General features: G+C 36.5%; 1 protein-coding gene across 2 annotated transcripts in view; it reads right to left on the bottom strand.

The window, feature by feature from the left end:
* Positions 1–2,472: 2,472 nt before the first annotated feature.
* LOC126823244 (coadhesin) overlaps positions 2,473–15,899 on the bottom strand; it is a 66,683-nt gene continuing 53,256 nt past the window's right edge. Inside the window, exons 1-5 of one of the 2 annotated variants that reach the window (XM_050551950.2) lie at positions 10,517–10,720; positions 4,923–5,093; positions 4,622–4,801; positions 3,642–4,001; positions 2,473–2,704 (exon numbers count right to left, since the gene is read on the bottom strand). In XM_050551950.2, coding sequence (XP_050407907.1) covers positions 2,487–2,704; positions 3,642–4,001; positions 4,622–4,801; positions 4,923–5,093; positions 10,517–10,658 — 1,071 coding nt within the window. In that variant the 5' untranslated portion in view covers positions 10,659–10,720 and the 3' untranslated portion in view covers positions 2,473–2,486. Of the gene's footprint in view, positions 2,705–3,641; positions 4,002–4,621; positions 4,802–4,922; positions 5,094–10,516; positions 10,721–15,899 lie in introns of those variants that run through there. The other variant, XM_050551952.1, reaches the window with a different exon arrangement.

Below are 15,899 nucleotides of genomic sequence, written 5' to 3' on the forward strand. Positions count from 1 at the left end.
GGCTCAATTTCGAATTTGACCATGATTAGCGGTGAAACATTTCTTCTGAAATTAAGCCCAGGGCTTAAATTCGTAAAGAAAAAATGACAAATGAAATGGGGTTTAACGTCCCACTGTTCTGCTCCTATACTGGGCTAATGAAGACGGGCATACGCCATACAGTGTGCTAAGAGGGAAATTTTGCCCAGGCAGCGGCACTATCGCTTACTCTTATATCGAATTCCAACTGCCAAGGGATCTTTTACGTGCATTCCAATGTTTACACGGGACCTGGGTTTTTCGTCTCATCCGAAGGACTACCTTGTCAGGTCCTCCGTCCTGCATCACTGACAAGGGGAAATCACGTCGGAAAATCGGGATGAACTTTCTCGGCCAATGCAGGGATCGAACACCCGACCTCCGGGCTAGCGAGCCAGCGCCTTACCCACCTAGCCACCGTGCACAACATTTGGGTTATTTTTATAATTTTAAATGGAACAAATCAAATTCATTAACAAAAATTGTTTTTAAAACACAATTGTAATACACCGTCATATAAATGTTCTGAAATACAAAAAGAAACTGTTCATAATCTTTAAACTTCAGAGTTCTTTGAACAAATCAGATCTTACAATCATCAGTACCACTCTAAAATAAATGGGCTTCAATTCGAAATTTAAACTCGTTAATAACGACAGGGCTTAAATATGAGGATTCCCGGTAATAGTTATTGAAATGATTATAAATAAAATAAAACCAAGTACGAACAATCCAAACCATATTTTGGTTATTAGTACTTAACATATCACGATATGCTGGATTATTTAACTTAAGCATTCTAAAAAAAAATCTTAATTGTGTTTCTTCGAATAACGAATTTTTGGAAGAATCATTTTGACCTTGCTTTTTTATCTTTAATATTTCTTTTCATGAGGGAGTCTGGAGAATATTTTTGCCGATTCATTTACTTCTTGTCGAAAAGTCACATAGTGTCCAGAAGAGGCAATCCTCCTATATTTTTGCATATGAACATTGATATATGGAGATGTTCTACAAATTAGCTGTTGTTCAATACTTTGTTTAACTGAATCCATGAAAACATTTTAATTGTAGATTTGTCAATAAAACAGTTCTTACATACTCGCTTTTCCTTTGATTTTTCCATATCAATCCGTGTGCAGGACGTTGGCTTGCTAACCTGAAGGTCCCGTGTTCGATCCATTCGTTGACCGAGAAAGTTCATCCAGATTTTCCGGCCCCCATGTCAGTGGTACATGGATGATGGCCTGGCGGCATGGGACAATGTATAATCATTGGCTGTTGGAATTCGATATAAGACTAAGCCGTAGCGCCGCTGTCTGGGCAAAATTTCCCTCATACCATGTACACAGAACAGTAGGACGTGGACGTTTATTGCAGCGGTGGCGATGCTCTTGTTTATTTGTTGAATCAAAACAAAGTATGTCAGCTGCGTCTCTTTAGAATGACACAAACAGCGCTAAGTACTCTCCCAGTCCAAATATATTTCACGTAAAAAATAATGTTTGTTTTTATCAGTGAACATTTCAAATGTAATCTACGCCATTTTAGGTAATTCTGGTGGTATCCAGTAATGAAGACGGGCATTCGCCATACACTGTGCTACGAGGGACATTTTGCCCCGACAGCTGCGCTACGACCCACTTTTATATTGAATTCCAATGTGTACACCATCTGCCTTATCACAGGGGATCAATTGCTCTAATCGGGTTTCTCCCGGTCGGGTAGCTGTTTCCCCCAGTTCACTGGATATCATGCTAATGGTGCCTGGTGGGTTGGAGGTAATTTAAAAGAGTGTGCGGAGAGCTATTGGAAATCAAGCCTGGTGCAAGCAGTCTAATGCGCGCGCTTTTAATAATGATTTTTTTTTCATTGAGTCGAGAGTGGAGCCATGGTGAATAAGATGCTGGCTCACTAGCCCTGAGGTCGCGTGTTCGATCCCTGCATTTGCCGAGAAAGTTCATTGGGATTTCCCGACGTGGTTTCCTCTTGTCAGTGGTGCAGGACGAAGGGCCTGTCAAGGACAGCTGTCTAGTCGTTCGGATAGGACGTAACAACCGAGGTCCCTTGTATACATTGGCGTGCATGTAAAAGATCCCTTGGCAGTTGATATATGGCAATTTGATATAAGAGTAGGTCATAGTGCCGCTGCCAGGGCACCATTTCCCTCATAGCACACTGTATGACGTATGTCTGTCACCATTGCCCAGGTCGGAGCAGAACAGTAGGACGTTAAACCCCATTTCATTGAGGCAAGTGGCATGGTTGTCCTTCGGTTCTTTTCCACATCCACATACAATGAAATGGAGGTTTAACGCCCTAGTGGTCTACTTCATCCGGGCTCGTGAAGACTTTGACCTGTGACGTAATCCACAGGTGAACAGAGACATGCGCTATACACACACACACGAAACTATTAACTCCACATATCTATTAATAACTTATCAATCGAAATATATCCCATTCCTTTATTTATCACACAAGCAGATCAGCTGTTCTAATCGGGTAGCTGTTTCTTCCAGTTGATTGGATGTCATGGTAATGGCTCCTGATGGATTGGAGGCAATTGCCTGTACAAATTCCTCACTTACTCGAGTACCAATACCAATAGCGTACAAAGCTATATCCTCAACCGTCGCCGTGTTGGCGTAACTGGCGACTTGGCTTATTGTGGAGGACTCGTAAGCTACAAAGACAAACAAATGAATTTGAGCACAGTTGTACGTACCTATTCGACAAGTTAATTATCGCCTAAAAGATTTGCAACTACAAGATTTGCAACTGCCACGTCACACTATTTCAAGCGTAGTACCCAGTGTTTATGAGAGTGAAAGAGAAATTAGGTGTAACGTCCACTAGACACAAACCAGGCGTTGCGGGACCAACACATGGTTCAATTTTATTTCCATAATTCGGTTGCACATAGGGGCCTTAGCAGTGGGAGGGAATCGGAGAAAACCCACGAGGATGGACAGGCGACTCTTCTCCTTGTCACGTACAACCGGGGAATCGAAACCACGCCAGTTGACCCAATAACAGACCTTATGATACACACGTGCTAACTATTCGGCCATCTAGCCCTGTCAGTGTTTATGAAAGGATAAACATCTGTTTCGCGCATAATATCCATGGCTATATTTTCAATTAAAAACGAGTAAAAATAAGTTAGACTATCACTGGTAAGCTAATACTATTGACTTGTGAACCTGGACCTTTCAGTTATGACCAATTTTGTCATTAACTGATACAAATGATCATCATTCTAAACTGATGCTTAATATGTATAGAAATTGGTTAGCAATTTTTCAGTTGTCAATAATTAGCACGTGGGTAACTAGCTGTAAAACATGTCACTACTTGTAACAACCATCACTATTGAATACATAAACCTTGACAATAGTGGTGTATATCATTCCATAGTCACTGTTATACCTTACTGACACAACACTTATTTAATGACTTCTGTCAGATTATTATCAATGTAACTAATAAACATTACGAATATAAAATGAGGATTTTCTTTATAACAATTCTTTGTTCCTAAGTCGACAAGGGATTGGTTAAACCCAAGTGTAGAATATGTCATAAATTGTTCTTCATCAGATTAAAAAACATATATTCACCTTCTATCACGATACCAATTTGTCGAATACCCGTTCTTCCGAACCTTCTCAAATTACTCACTAATTCGTCTACTGCCACATTAAGACGTGGTGGGCCGGGTATTTTAGAAATACCACCGATGCGAGACTGCTGTGTTGTGGTGTCGTCAACTCCTAACATCAGGCGATTTAAATCAGAAGGGGCAAAACCACCATGGGCGATGAATCCGAACCGCCTAAGGTTGCCATCAATTCTCAATTCAGTATAAAGCTTCTGTATTAAATCCCTTTCCTGCGCAATCTCATCATCCGTTATAAGGCTAGAAACGTCAACAAGACCCATGACGTCAAATGACTGGTCTTCACATAGAGGACTTGGTGCTGTAATTACAAAGATATTTCAACATTTACAATATACGCCAACATCAATTACATGTTATTTAGAGAAAGAAAGAGAGAGAGAGAGAGATCAAAGTATGACCACACGTGTAGTGCTGGGGACTCGAAGTATAACATTTATGCGTAGTGCTGGAAACCTCAAAGTATAACATTGTGCGTAGTGCTGGAAACCTCAAAGTATAACATCTGTGCGTAATGCTGGAAACCGCAAATGAGCTTGTGTATTTTAAGTCTTGAAACAAAGAGTTGTGTCTTGACGAACCTGAGAAACCAATAGTGTAACCCACCGCACATACTATAATAAATGTTCCCTAAAAGGAATAAGGGGGTGGGGGTGGATGGCCGAATGGTTAGCACGTGACAAGGAGTAGGGTCGCCGGTCCAACCTCGTGGGTTTTCTCTGGGTCCTCCTGTTTTTTTTATATAATATAGTTTATTTGCAAATACATACAGATAAGTATAATACAAATGGGATCAGAACAAATTGTACAATTTACGAATCTTCTCCCCATTTATCTCTCTCTCTCTCTGTAAAAGGGGTTGCGTGACCTATTATCATAGCTACCCCATTTCGGGCGATACAATATTCTAAACAGCATTACCAGTATCCAAGCAATCAGTACTGTCACAAGACCTTGTTTCCTCAGAATCACCAGGGCAGTCGGCTCCACCAAGCCCCGGAGGAGGGTTGTCACATACTCTACTCCTCTTCTGTTCAATAACACCACATGTTACAGAACAACACATACTAAACTCAGACCATGTTCCCCAATTACCGTCAACTGAAAAATAACTATGTGTTATAGTGTGCGATTGTCAATTGATCTACATTTGTTTGTGTCTAAATGCCGGGTCGCATCTTTGTGTATTTATGTATGGAAACGGGATTTTAAAACATCTCACCAGGACATTCAATCGTGTTACAGCTTCTTGTTTCAGTACCATCACCATTACAATCAGCTCCATCATAAGCTGGAGGAGGATTATCACAAGATCTAGATCTGCTCTGTGTTCCCTCACCACATGTTACAGAGCATGAATTAAACTCAGACCATGGGCCCCAATTACCATCAACTGAAAAAACAACAATTTGTTTTCATATCATCACACTTCATTCACACAGTAGAATCCCACGTTATGATTGACCGAAAATATCAATTTACATATTATATTGTGGGTTTCTCTATTTATTTACATTTGTGTGTATACAAATTGTCATCTAAATGAGAAAATACACTTCATTAAGTGACTGAAAATATCAAGTCTATTCTTCTTGTTACCCCAAGTTATCACTAACTGGAAATATCATGTTCGGTCTCGTAATGGCGGATTAGTTCAAACATATTTGGTTATGTTTTTGATCGCTAATTTCTACGCCCAAACTACACAGGTACCGAAAAGTTATTTCAGTAATGGCGGATCAGTTCAAACATATTTGGTTATGTTTGTAATCGCTAAATTCTACGCCCAAACTACAAAGGCACCGAAAAGTTATTTCAGTAAGTTTGATTGAAATTGTACCTCAAACCATTTGCTCTTACATCAAACACGAAAACAAAAATGTGTACAAAACAAGTCGAATTTCTTAAAGCTGTGTTATTGGCAAACTGTCAAACATAAATATTAATCTATGTAAAATTTACAAAACAGATGTTTCCAAACACTGTAGATCTAATTTAAGACATCAACTCGTATTATTGAATTGTTATTTATATAAAGATATTACACCAGGTTTAACATGTATATTTCGAGCCACAAATCCATTTTATTTTCAAGATTTAAAACAAAGTACGGATATTATTGGCAGTTACAGTCACGACTATATTAACACTTTTAAAGTAAGGATAATACATGTATTGGCATTTTTAGTCAATGCAATATTATGCAACATTTTATCAATTTTGCAAGGCAAATGCAGCGAATAATAAGTCTAAAAGCGGTTGTCCGAGAACAAGCTAAAAAAGATTTTTCGTTCAATCAGGGGCCATAATCCAGGATGTTACGATATGCGACAGTATCAAAAGCAACAAAGATCTTCGGGATCTAGACATGCATATCAACATCGGATAACAATTGTGGTTTCTAGAGAGGCCACAGAGGCTAAAAACACGATGTTCCGTGCAATTAGATTCCATAATCCAGGAAGTTATAAGATAAATATGCGCGAAGATCGACAGAAGCCGAGAACTGGGGGTTCAAGTGTCATCAAATTCGGATAACCATTTTGGCTCATAAAGGGTTCACAACCTTGGTATAACATGCGTCTACACTATTTGCGAACGAGGAGCAGCCATTTGTGACAATGTGTTCCATAACTTTAATCAAATTCACTATATTATAAAATACGAACGATTATTCAGATGCATTGATCTCCAGCTGGTTTTGATAATATTAGATATTATGTTTTCAACTCTACTAAGAATGTATTCGCTGTGTTGGAATTACAGACGAAATTAATCCCACGTGTCAGTGACAAGCTACAATCAGCGAGGATCAGCTAAATGACGTGGTATATATAAACAACTCCTTATATGACAATGACTTTGTGATGTTCAGACTCAATTTCCTTATAAGCAAGCGGTTCGTATCCATTTTGTCCTAGTGGTGGACACTATCAGGAGTTAACTGACAGTAAGTCAAACTTGGAAAAGAGTTATATTTAGTTATATTACAACAAATTACACAATTTCTTTCTGAAAATGTTCAAGTATATGCTGAACGTTTACTTTCTTTGTCTAAAAAAGCATATAATTCTACCGAAATTGTTTCAAAACCACTTCAGCGGCAATTAGTAGGATATTTCATTACGGGATTGTTAGATGATCTTTTAAAAATGAAATTTAATTGCGACAATCCGAAATTTATAAAAAGTGACAGCTTTGGCCATTTTATAACACAATTTGCAAGCCCGATTTGTGTTACCGTTAAAATCAACATTATACACCAAGTTTTACACATAATCATGATCTAATAGAAGTTGGTCATCTTAGGCCAATGAAAAAATGCCAGAAATATTATAATTACGGACATCGAACTAATGAGTGTAGGTCACTGCTGAGTTCACCAACTGCCATAAATAGTGTTAGGGATACTAAAACACCTTTTTATTCAAATAGGTCTAATTTTGTAAATAATTTTGTCGGTCAGTTCTGGACCAATTTTCACGAAATTCAAACTCGGACGTAAATGAGAGTGTAACGGTCGTATTTTAATATTTTTTTATAACTGGATAGAAATTGCGACCTCCAGAGAGGACACAAGATAAACAAAGCAATCGGGCGATAAGACAGTAAGTTATTCTCCACTACATGACATTATCGAACGGAACCGAGATCGTTGAGATATAAATCCTATATTTCAAATTTCGTCGAAATCGGATAACAATTGTGACCTGTAGAGTGCCCCCCCCCCCCCCCCAACAAATGTGAACGGACGTCCGAGAATGTGGGCGTATAAAAATAATTTATTTCGATTTATTCAAAATAGACTATAATCTGAAAAACAGGAGATGGAAACTGTATTAATTAAAATGGTGTGCAATTGTTTTTTAAGAGATTCGATTATCTATAGTTTGTATACTGTAATTGTATCAACATAATCTATTCACAAGATTCGATTATCCATAGTTTATACTGTAATTATATCAACATAATCTATTCACAAGATTATAGAAAGCAGAAATATTATAACATTAAAAACTACATTTTAATTAATACAGTACTCTATTTGACATAAATATCGAAGTCTTAAGTAAATTCCTGAATTATCCTCTACCTTTTATTCACAGAGCCTACTGGACATTTATTTCTAACAGCGCTCCTTGACTCACTCGCGGAAACAGGCTCTCTTTTAGGGATGGCCTCACATGTTTGTCTTGTGTGCGCCCTTGGGAATCCAGAATTTTTTTTAGTCAGATTGCATGTTTTAATTTCTTTATAATATATCAAAATTGCCATACTTTTATTGGAAATTATTAAAGATCGGATTTTTTACTTGTATATAATTCACCAAAATTGCTATACTTTTATTGGGAATAACTACCCGATCAATAGGAGATGTATGTTTAAATAACAATCACAATGATTTATTTTATTAAAGTGTTACAAATCAGCAAAAACATAATACAAATGATTTCTGGTATGTTTAAATAACAATCACAATGATTTATTTTATTAAAGTGTTACAAATCAGCAAAAACATAATACAAATGATTTCTGGCCAAAAATCACTCATGAAATCCTAATTATGAGCGAATTTGTAACGGATAGCGGCGCTACGATCACCTCGTAAATCGAATTTCAACTGCCAAAGGAACTCTTGCGTGTACGCCTGTGTTTTTCGTTGCATCCGAACGTTGTCCCCTGTCCAGAATTATGATCACAGGAATCTTAATACACCATGCTACTATTATAAAACCAATCGTTAAATATCGTTGGTTTTCTCTGGATCCTGCGGTTCCCTTCCACTGCTACAGACCCCTACGCGCAAGCGAATTATTGAAATAGAATTGGACCATGTGTAATTCCCGAAACGATCTTGTTAACTTCGAGTGAAGCTTCTCTCTGTTTCTCGGCAACAGCTTAAGTTATAAACTAATTTAGATAAACATAAACCATTGTGGTATTTTCCCTCCGAAGATAAGTTCCAAAATTCTTAAATTAGCGCAACTTCCGTAGCAGACAAAATCTGTTTGGCCGACCTAAATCTGTCCACTACGGCTAGAGATCATATGAACGTTGTATTATTGAAATCGAAAAATAAATAAATAATTCCATCAATGCACTTTAACCTTTCACGGGTAACAGAAACTTGTCAAGTAAATATATTAATTAAAATTTCAAATGATATTATTTTTTAAAAAAATAAATAAATGTCAATTAACCACTTTAAATACATTTCAAATGTTATTAATTTTAAAAGAATGTCAATTAACCAATTTAATTACATTTCAAATGTTATTAATTTTAAAAGAAATGAAATGAAATGAAATGGGGTTCAGCGTCCTACTGTAATTTTAAAAGAATGTCAATCAACCAATTTAATTACATTTCGAAAGTTATTAATCTTAACAGAATGTCAATTAACCAATTTAATTACATTTCAAAAGAATGTCAACCAATTTGGTAGTTTCGAAAAACTGTTAATTACAATTGAAATGATATTGATTTAAACAAAATTTCAATTAACAACTTTAATTACATTTCAATGTTATTAATCTTTGAAATGGTCAATAAGCACTTAAATTACAATTGAAATGATTTTAATATGAACTTAGCCATAAACTCTTGACCATTTGATGAACAATTACATCTTTTATGGACTAAGGTCACTTATGAGAAACTGGTTATTTCTCCGTAATGGTAGAAGGTAGATTCTAATTGTTCGCTTTCTGTAAAGTAATACTGTTTATTTATTTTATTTTTTTAAAAGGGATATTGGTTTTAAAAAGTAAATGGCGTTATCTTCGTTGGCAATCAATAATTTTATATAATTTTATATAATGGATATTTGCTTTAGTCAACATTCACACCATCATTTGATACGTTACCAGCTGAAGTTAACAAACACAATTTCAACATATTTTGGCTATATTAATTCTACAGATTTAAAAAATTCCCGTATTTGTTTTGGGTCTTTTTGTTTGAATAAAAAAAAAACTGTAGGCATAGATGGTTTTTACACAAAATTATGTATTTTATAATTTTATTGCAAAATGCGTCTATGAAAATAGTATATTTTTTTTATCTTCAAGCCCCTCTGGAACATTTTAACAAGTATTTGAAAACGCACCTGTTCTTAACGGTCTTTCCTCGGTAATGATATGTTATGTATTTATGAAATTTATAAAAGATTTTACGTTAATTTAAATTGTTACATATATATCTTATTTGTATTTTAGTTTATTTATTTTATCAAATTTCTGTACCTTATTTCATAAAGCGCGCGTAAAACAATAAAAATATAATTCGTTACCATGGCAATCGGTAATTAAGTATATAATAATAGAAATAAAATTCGTCACCATGACAATCGGTAGCTAAGTATAAAAATTGTGTATATAAATTGTATAACAATAATAATAATAGAAATAAAATTCTTTACCATGGTAACTAGGTATATAAATTGGCACTGATTTTATGTTTTAATACATTGTCTACTGATCAAACATACAAAGTTTCATCAAAATCGACCCGCCAAAGAAAAAAAAATATGTCACCTACAGCTCCCCCTTAAATCTGTTCATACGATTAAATATAATTATTGGTCGGTTCGTTAAGTTTAAAAACAAAATGAACAGGTGGATATGCGCAGCCAATTATTGAATTATTAAATATTTTAATATTAATTTTTAAAAAAATATTTACACAATTAATTCTACAAATGTGTCAATTAAAAATCTCTAACGCAAAAAGTTAAATTCTGGAATCGGGTAAAGTGAAATTCTTGAAGCTGTGGTAACGGATGCATTAGTAATAAAAATAATAAAAAGAGCTCACGAGAACAGCATATGTTGCACGCCTCTAATCGTCTAATTTTGTTGCAATTTATCCGTTTCCCTGCCGCCTTTTTACCATCCACATCAACAACCATGATAACAATAACAAGAACCAGAGTTGCGGCCACCAACATATACCGCATCTTGATGTATCTTCTAGTTGTATAATATACGTGCACGAGTACAACCAACTGGAGAACGATTGTGGAACATTGGGAATGTACCTACTTTTATACAGATTTCATATGTCGGCAGATGTCGTTTTTTTCCACATAAAAGTTTCAATGATACAATATTGACTTTACACATGAACTTTGCAAATAAGACAAATATTTTATTTATGGAAATAAGCAAACAGGAAGTTGCAGTAACGGTGCATGATTTTCATTGGTCGAAACATGAAATCCTCAAACCCGTACATATTCCGGTTCTGTGAACTATGGACCAGGGGCGCTCGCCTTGTTATGTATAATTATTGATTATTAGCGATATTTTTCCTTATGTATAATTATTGATTATTAGCGATATTTTTCCCTATAGGTAGTTATCAACAATTTCGCAAACCAGGAAACTTTCTTTAAATGCTATGCAATTAGAATCCTATCGAAGTTACTCTTTTTGTGCAAAATGCTTATTGCTAATAAACAGTATGCTTTGAATGAGATTTCCATATACTTTTATCGCTTGAGATTTATCTTTACATCCCACTTCTACCTCGTTGCCAGTGGCAACCTTTAATAAAACTGTCCTGTTTATTTCCAATACAGGCATAAAAGTATCCGTGTATCAGAAATGAACAGTCCGCTTTCCAGAAAGAGTACTGTTCATTTCCGACAAACAAACAATCATCGCCTAGAAAGTCATAAATTTTATTACAAATAAATTTCAACTGACGAACCATCCGCCGATGAACACTTCACGAGGATTGACCCACGTTGTGCAGTGTCCTTTACATAAAGTTTAATATAATTGCAGCCCTCTACGCCAGGGACAAGTTGTTTTGACGATGTTGCTGGCTCTATGTTCACCGGCTTCGTCAAAACAACTTCGTCTTTCAATACGGAGTGCAGTCTAAAAAAAACACGTGACTGTTTTACGCTCAGGGTATTTGTCACATTTCGCTTGACACGACTCGATAATAAATGCAATTTTTCACATTTCGCTTCACAATACTCGATAGAAATGTGATGTAAGTAACTACTACATACATACAATTATGCCACTATGTCAGACAGGCCCGTAACTAAAGGGGGGGGGGGCACTTCAAAAAGTTTCGCCCGCACCCCTGTGAAAAAATTGTCGACCATAAAAACAATAGATATACATTACGTCCGTCAATTTTACAGCACGCCTAAGAACACTACCCCCCCCCCCCCGCCCCCCATTGCTCTGACCGGTTTAACGTCCGACCGGGAAATGATGACGGGATACGCCATGCAGTGTGCTATTAGGGATACTTTCCTCCAATATCGCCATATTCTTATTGCGTATTCTAACAATCTAAACCAATATAGATGTTATTCCTGCTAGGCCCTATGTCCTGGACCACGTTCAAAGCTAGACGAAACCGGAAAATCCCGAGCTACATTCTCTGCCAACATCGGAATCGAAACCGAAATTTCGAAGAAGAGTATGGCGGAAACCCTGTGGTCTGGGCAAAATTTCTCCCATGCAATATGGTGTACGCCCGCCGCAATTAGTCCATTGGTACAGAAACGTTATAGCACAAATTTTCCAAATTTGTACCTCAACCGACTGGAAAGTGCTCTAAATGACATCCACGTCGGCATGATTTGCACCTCAACCGTCGGTGTAATTTTCAATATGTTCTGGGTGGAGGCTACCGATAGAGGAAAGGTTAATGGGGTTTTACTGGACATTCAACACAAACCTTGTCGTTTCCACTATCCAATTAATGTAGAACCCCCTTTCATCCCAAATACCCGCTACTTGTGAACCCGCTTTCATCGCAAATACCCGCTACTTGTGAACCCGCGTACATCCCAAATACCCGCTACTTGTGAACCCGCGTTCATCGCAAATACCCGCTACTTGTGAACCCGCGTTCATCCAAAATACCCGCTACTTGTGAACCCGCTTTCATCCCAAATACCCGCTACTTGTGAACCCGCGTTCATCGCAAATACCCGATACTTGTGAACCCGCGTTCATCCCAAATACCCGATACTTGTGTTCATCCCAAATACCCGATACTTGTGAACCCGCGTACATCCCAAATACCCGATACTTGTGAACCCCGCGTGCATCCTAAATGCCCGATAATTGTGAAAGCACTTGTATCTCGACTTCCTCAAGAACGATGCGTGATTTTCATTGGTCGGATATAATATAGAGTTTGTCAAGGCTAAATCTACGTTGTATTAAATATATTATTCTATACGTTACGTATTGGCTTTCTATTGATAAAAACACACACATGTTCATGGTCTGATCAGACATATTAACAGTGGATTAGTGCTCTATTCAATGTCTTATAACACATTCTATTTGACTAATGGCCTACTTCTTATATTGATTTAATTGGTTACTTTCACGTGATATTCATGCCGGATAACTTAGATATTAACGTACAGTACTTTTGAAAGAAACCAAGCATACATAAAGTACAAGCTTATAAGCGACGGAGGGGGGTTGGATGGCCGAATGGTTAGCACGTGTGCGCTGTATCATTGAGTCAACTAGTGTGGTTTCGAATCCCCGGTTGTACGTGACAAGGAGTAGGGTTGTCTGTCCAACCTCGCGGGTTTTCTCCTTGTTCTCCGGTTTCCTCCCACTGCTAAAGACCCCTGCATTGGCCGAGAAAGTTCACCCAGATTGTCAGTGATGCAGAACGGGGGGCCTGACAAGGACAGCTGTCTAGTCGTTCGGATAGGACGAAAATCCGAGGTCCCGTGTACACATTGGCGTGCACGTAAAAGATCCCTTGACAGTTGGAATTCGATATAAGCGTAGGCCGTAGTGCCGCTGTCCGGGCAAAATTTCCCTCATAGCACACTATATGGCGTATGCCCGTCTTCATTAGCCCAGTTCGGAGCAAAACAGTAGGACGTTAAACTCATTTCATTTCATTTCGGCTAATTAATAAAATATTAAAAGTTGAATGTGACATTTGACCTTCATTGAAATATGTCAGGAGATAATATGGACACATTCGGACCTAAAATTCCAATTTTTTCACCGCCCAAACAACAAAAGCACCGAACAGTTATCTCAGTACGTTTGATGGTCATTATTTCCACGGTTTTTCACCTTTCAAAACATACTCAAAGCAATCGCTGTAAAAGCAGACAATTTCAAACACGAAAACGAAATTATATACACGTCGAAATTCGAAAAGCTCAGTTATTTGCAAATTGTCAAACATAAATATTAATCTATGTAAAATGTACAAAACAGATGTTTCCAAATACTGCAGGTGTATTTTAAGACATTAACCCGTCTTATTGAATTGTTATTTATATAAAGAGATTATATCATATTAAAACATTTTCTAAATATGTTTTATGTATATTTCGAGTCACAATTCATTAAAATCCATTTCATTTTCAAGAGTTAACACAAGTTTCTATATTTCTTTCAAAATTCAGATTGTATTGACTTGTATGCAAAGTTATATTATTCAACATTTCTTAAATCAAGAATGGAAACTGAATTAATTCAAACGTTGTTTTTTTTTGTGCGCGGTTTCTGTCTATCTGTACCCGTATACAGCTGTGTCGCATGAACGCGTGTAAAATTAAACTTTACGCCTGAAAAATACAAAACAGAAGACGTGGCATGGGCAAAACAAATATACAATGTCGAATGGGAGGAGGGTGGGTTTTTTTTAACGATACACGGTGCTTCTTTGAAATTAACTCCATTTATATGGAAGGATAAAGTTGCCAATATTATTTCATTGTTCACGATGCAAACTGCAAATGTTAGTAGTTCAAAATACGTATTTTAGTTTTGTAGAGTACTTAGTACTGTAGGCCTAGAAGTAGATCTATAGGTATACGTCTTTAGGCTATCTAACTTATGATAATATGACCTCTCGCTCTAACTTGTCTAAGCTAAATCAAATCAAGGTAATTTCGGGACCAACATGGTTCAGTTTTATTTCAATAATTCAATTGATGGGTCTTTTTTTTTAGCAGTGACTGAGTGAGAGGAGACTGGAGGAGGGGAGAAACCCACGAGGTTGGACAGGCGACCCTACACCTGTCGTGTACAAGCGGGGAATCGAAACCACGGCACTTGAATCCATGACATGTCATAGGTCTAATAAACGTATTAATATCCGGTTATTCACTCAAGAATAAATTGATCTATTTTGCTTTTTATTCGAGAGATCGTTAAAAACTACATTGTCCAAAACGATATATTACTAATAAATCAGTAGTGCTCAATTATATATTTTATTTACACCTAATTGTCCATCTTCTTTCAATTTATCAAAATTGCAACTTTAGAACTGTATTAGTGAAATTAGAAGATGGATGTCAAAGAACTTTCTAAAATTGAATGATGATAAAACCGAATATTTGTTATTTGACTGAAGGCATCAATTAAGTAAATTTGCACATACCCCCCCCCCCCGTTGTAATTGGTAATTGTGATATATTTTCATCTTATTCTGCTCGTAATATTGGGGCAATCTTTGATAGTTTTATGCTTATGGGAGCTCAATTAAATATTATTTGTAAATTGGGCTATTTTAATATCAGAAATATAGGTAAAATACGTAAATTTGTAACTGTAGAGGCCACTAAGTCACTTGTTAATTCTCTGGTCACTTCCCGATTAGATAACTTTAATTCACTTTTAGTTGGTTTACCTTTTAAGCTGATGGATAAATTACAAAAAGTACAGAATACTGCAGCGAGACTTGTTACTTTAACTAAGAACTGTGACCACATTACTCCTGTTTTAGTCTCTTATGGTCAGCGCTCTTTTAGTTATCAAGCACCTGTTTTATGGAATAATCTACCATTTAGTTTAAGATGTTGTACATCTCTGTATTCTTTTAAAAAACAACTTAAAACACATTTATTTAATCAGGCTTTTAACTGACTCTGTATACAATTGTTAACATGTTCATAATCTTGTTGTTTATTTATGATTACATTGTCACTTTGTAAAGTGCCTCTGAACATGTTATATGAAAGGGCGCACTATAAATATGCTGTAATAATAATAATAAATAAATAAACATCGAAGCCTACGTTTTCTCATACTCCTCGCAGTGTTTCGTTAGATTACAGCTAAACACGGCTTAAACGGAAGTAAATTTATGTTCCAAATTATGACTGGTCAATAGTCCGATTAACAACCAATAGCTAACTGCGTAACAATGTCGTTACATTTTAAACAAAGCCCCA

This window comes from Patella vulgata, chromosome 6, assembly GCF_932274485.2.
Source record: "Patella vulgata chromosome 6, xgPatVulg1.2, whole genome shotgun sequence".
NCBI lineage: Eukaryota > Metazoa > Mollusca > Gastropoda > Patellidae > Patella > Patella vulgata.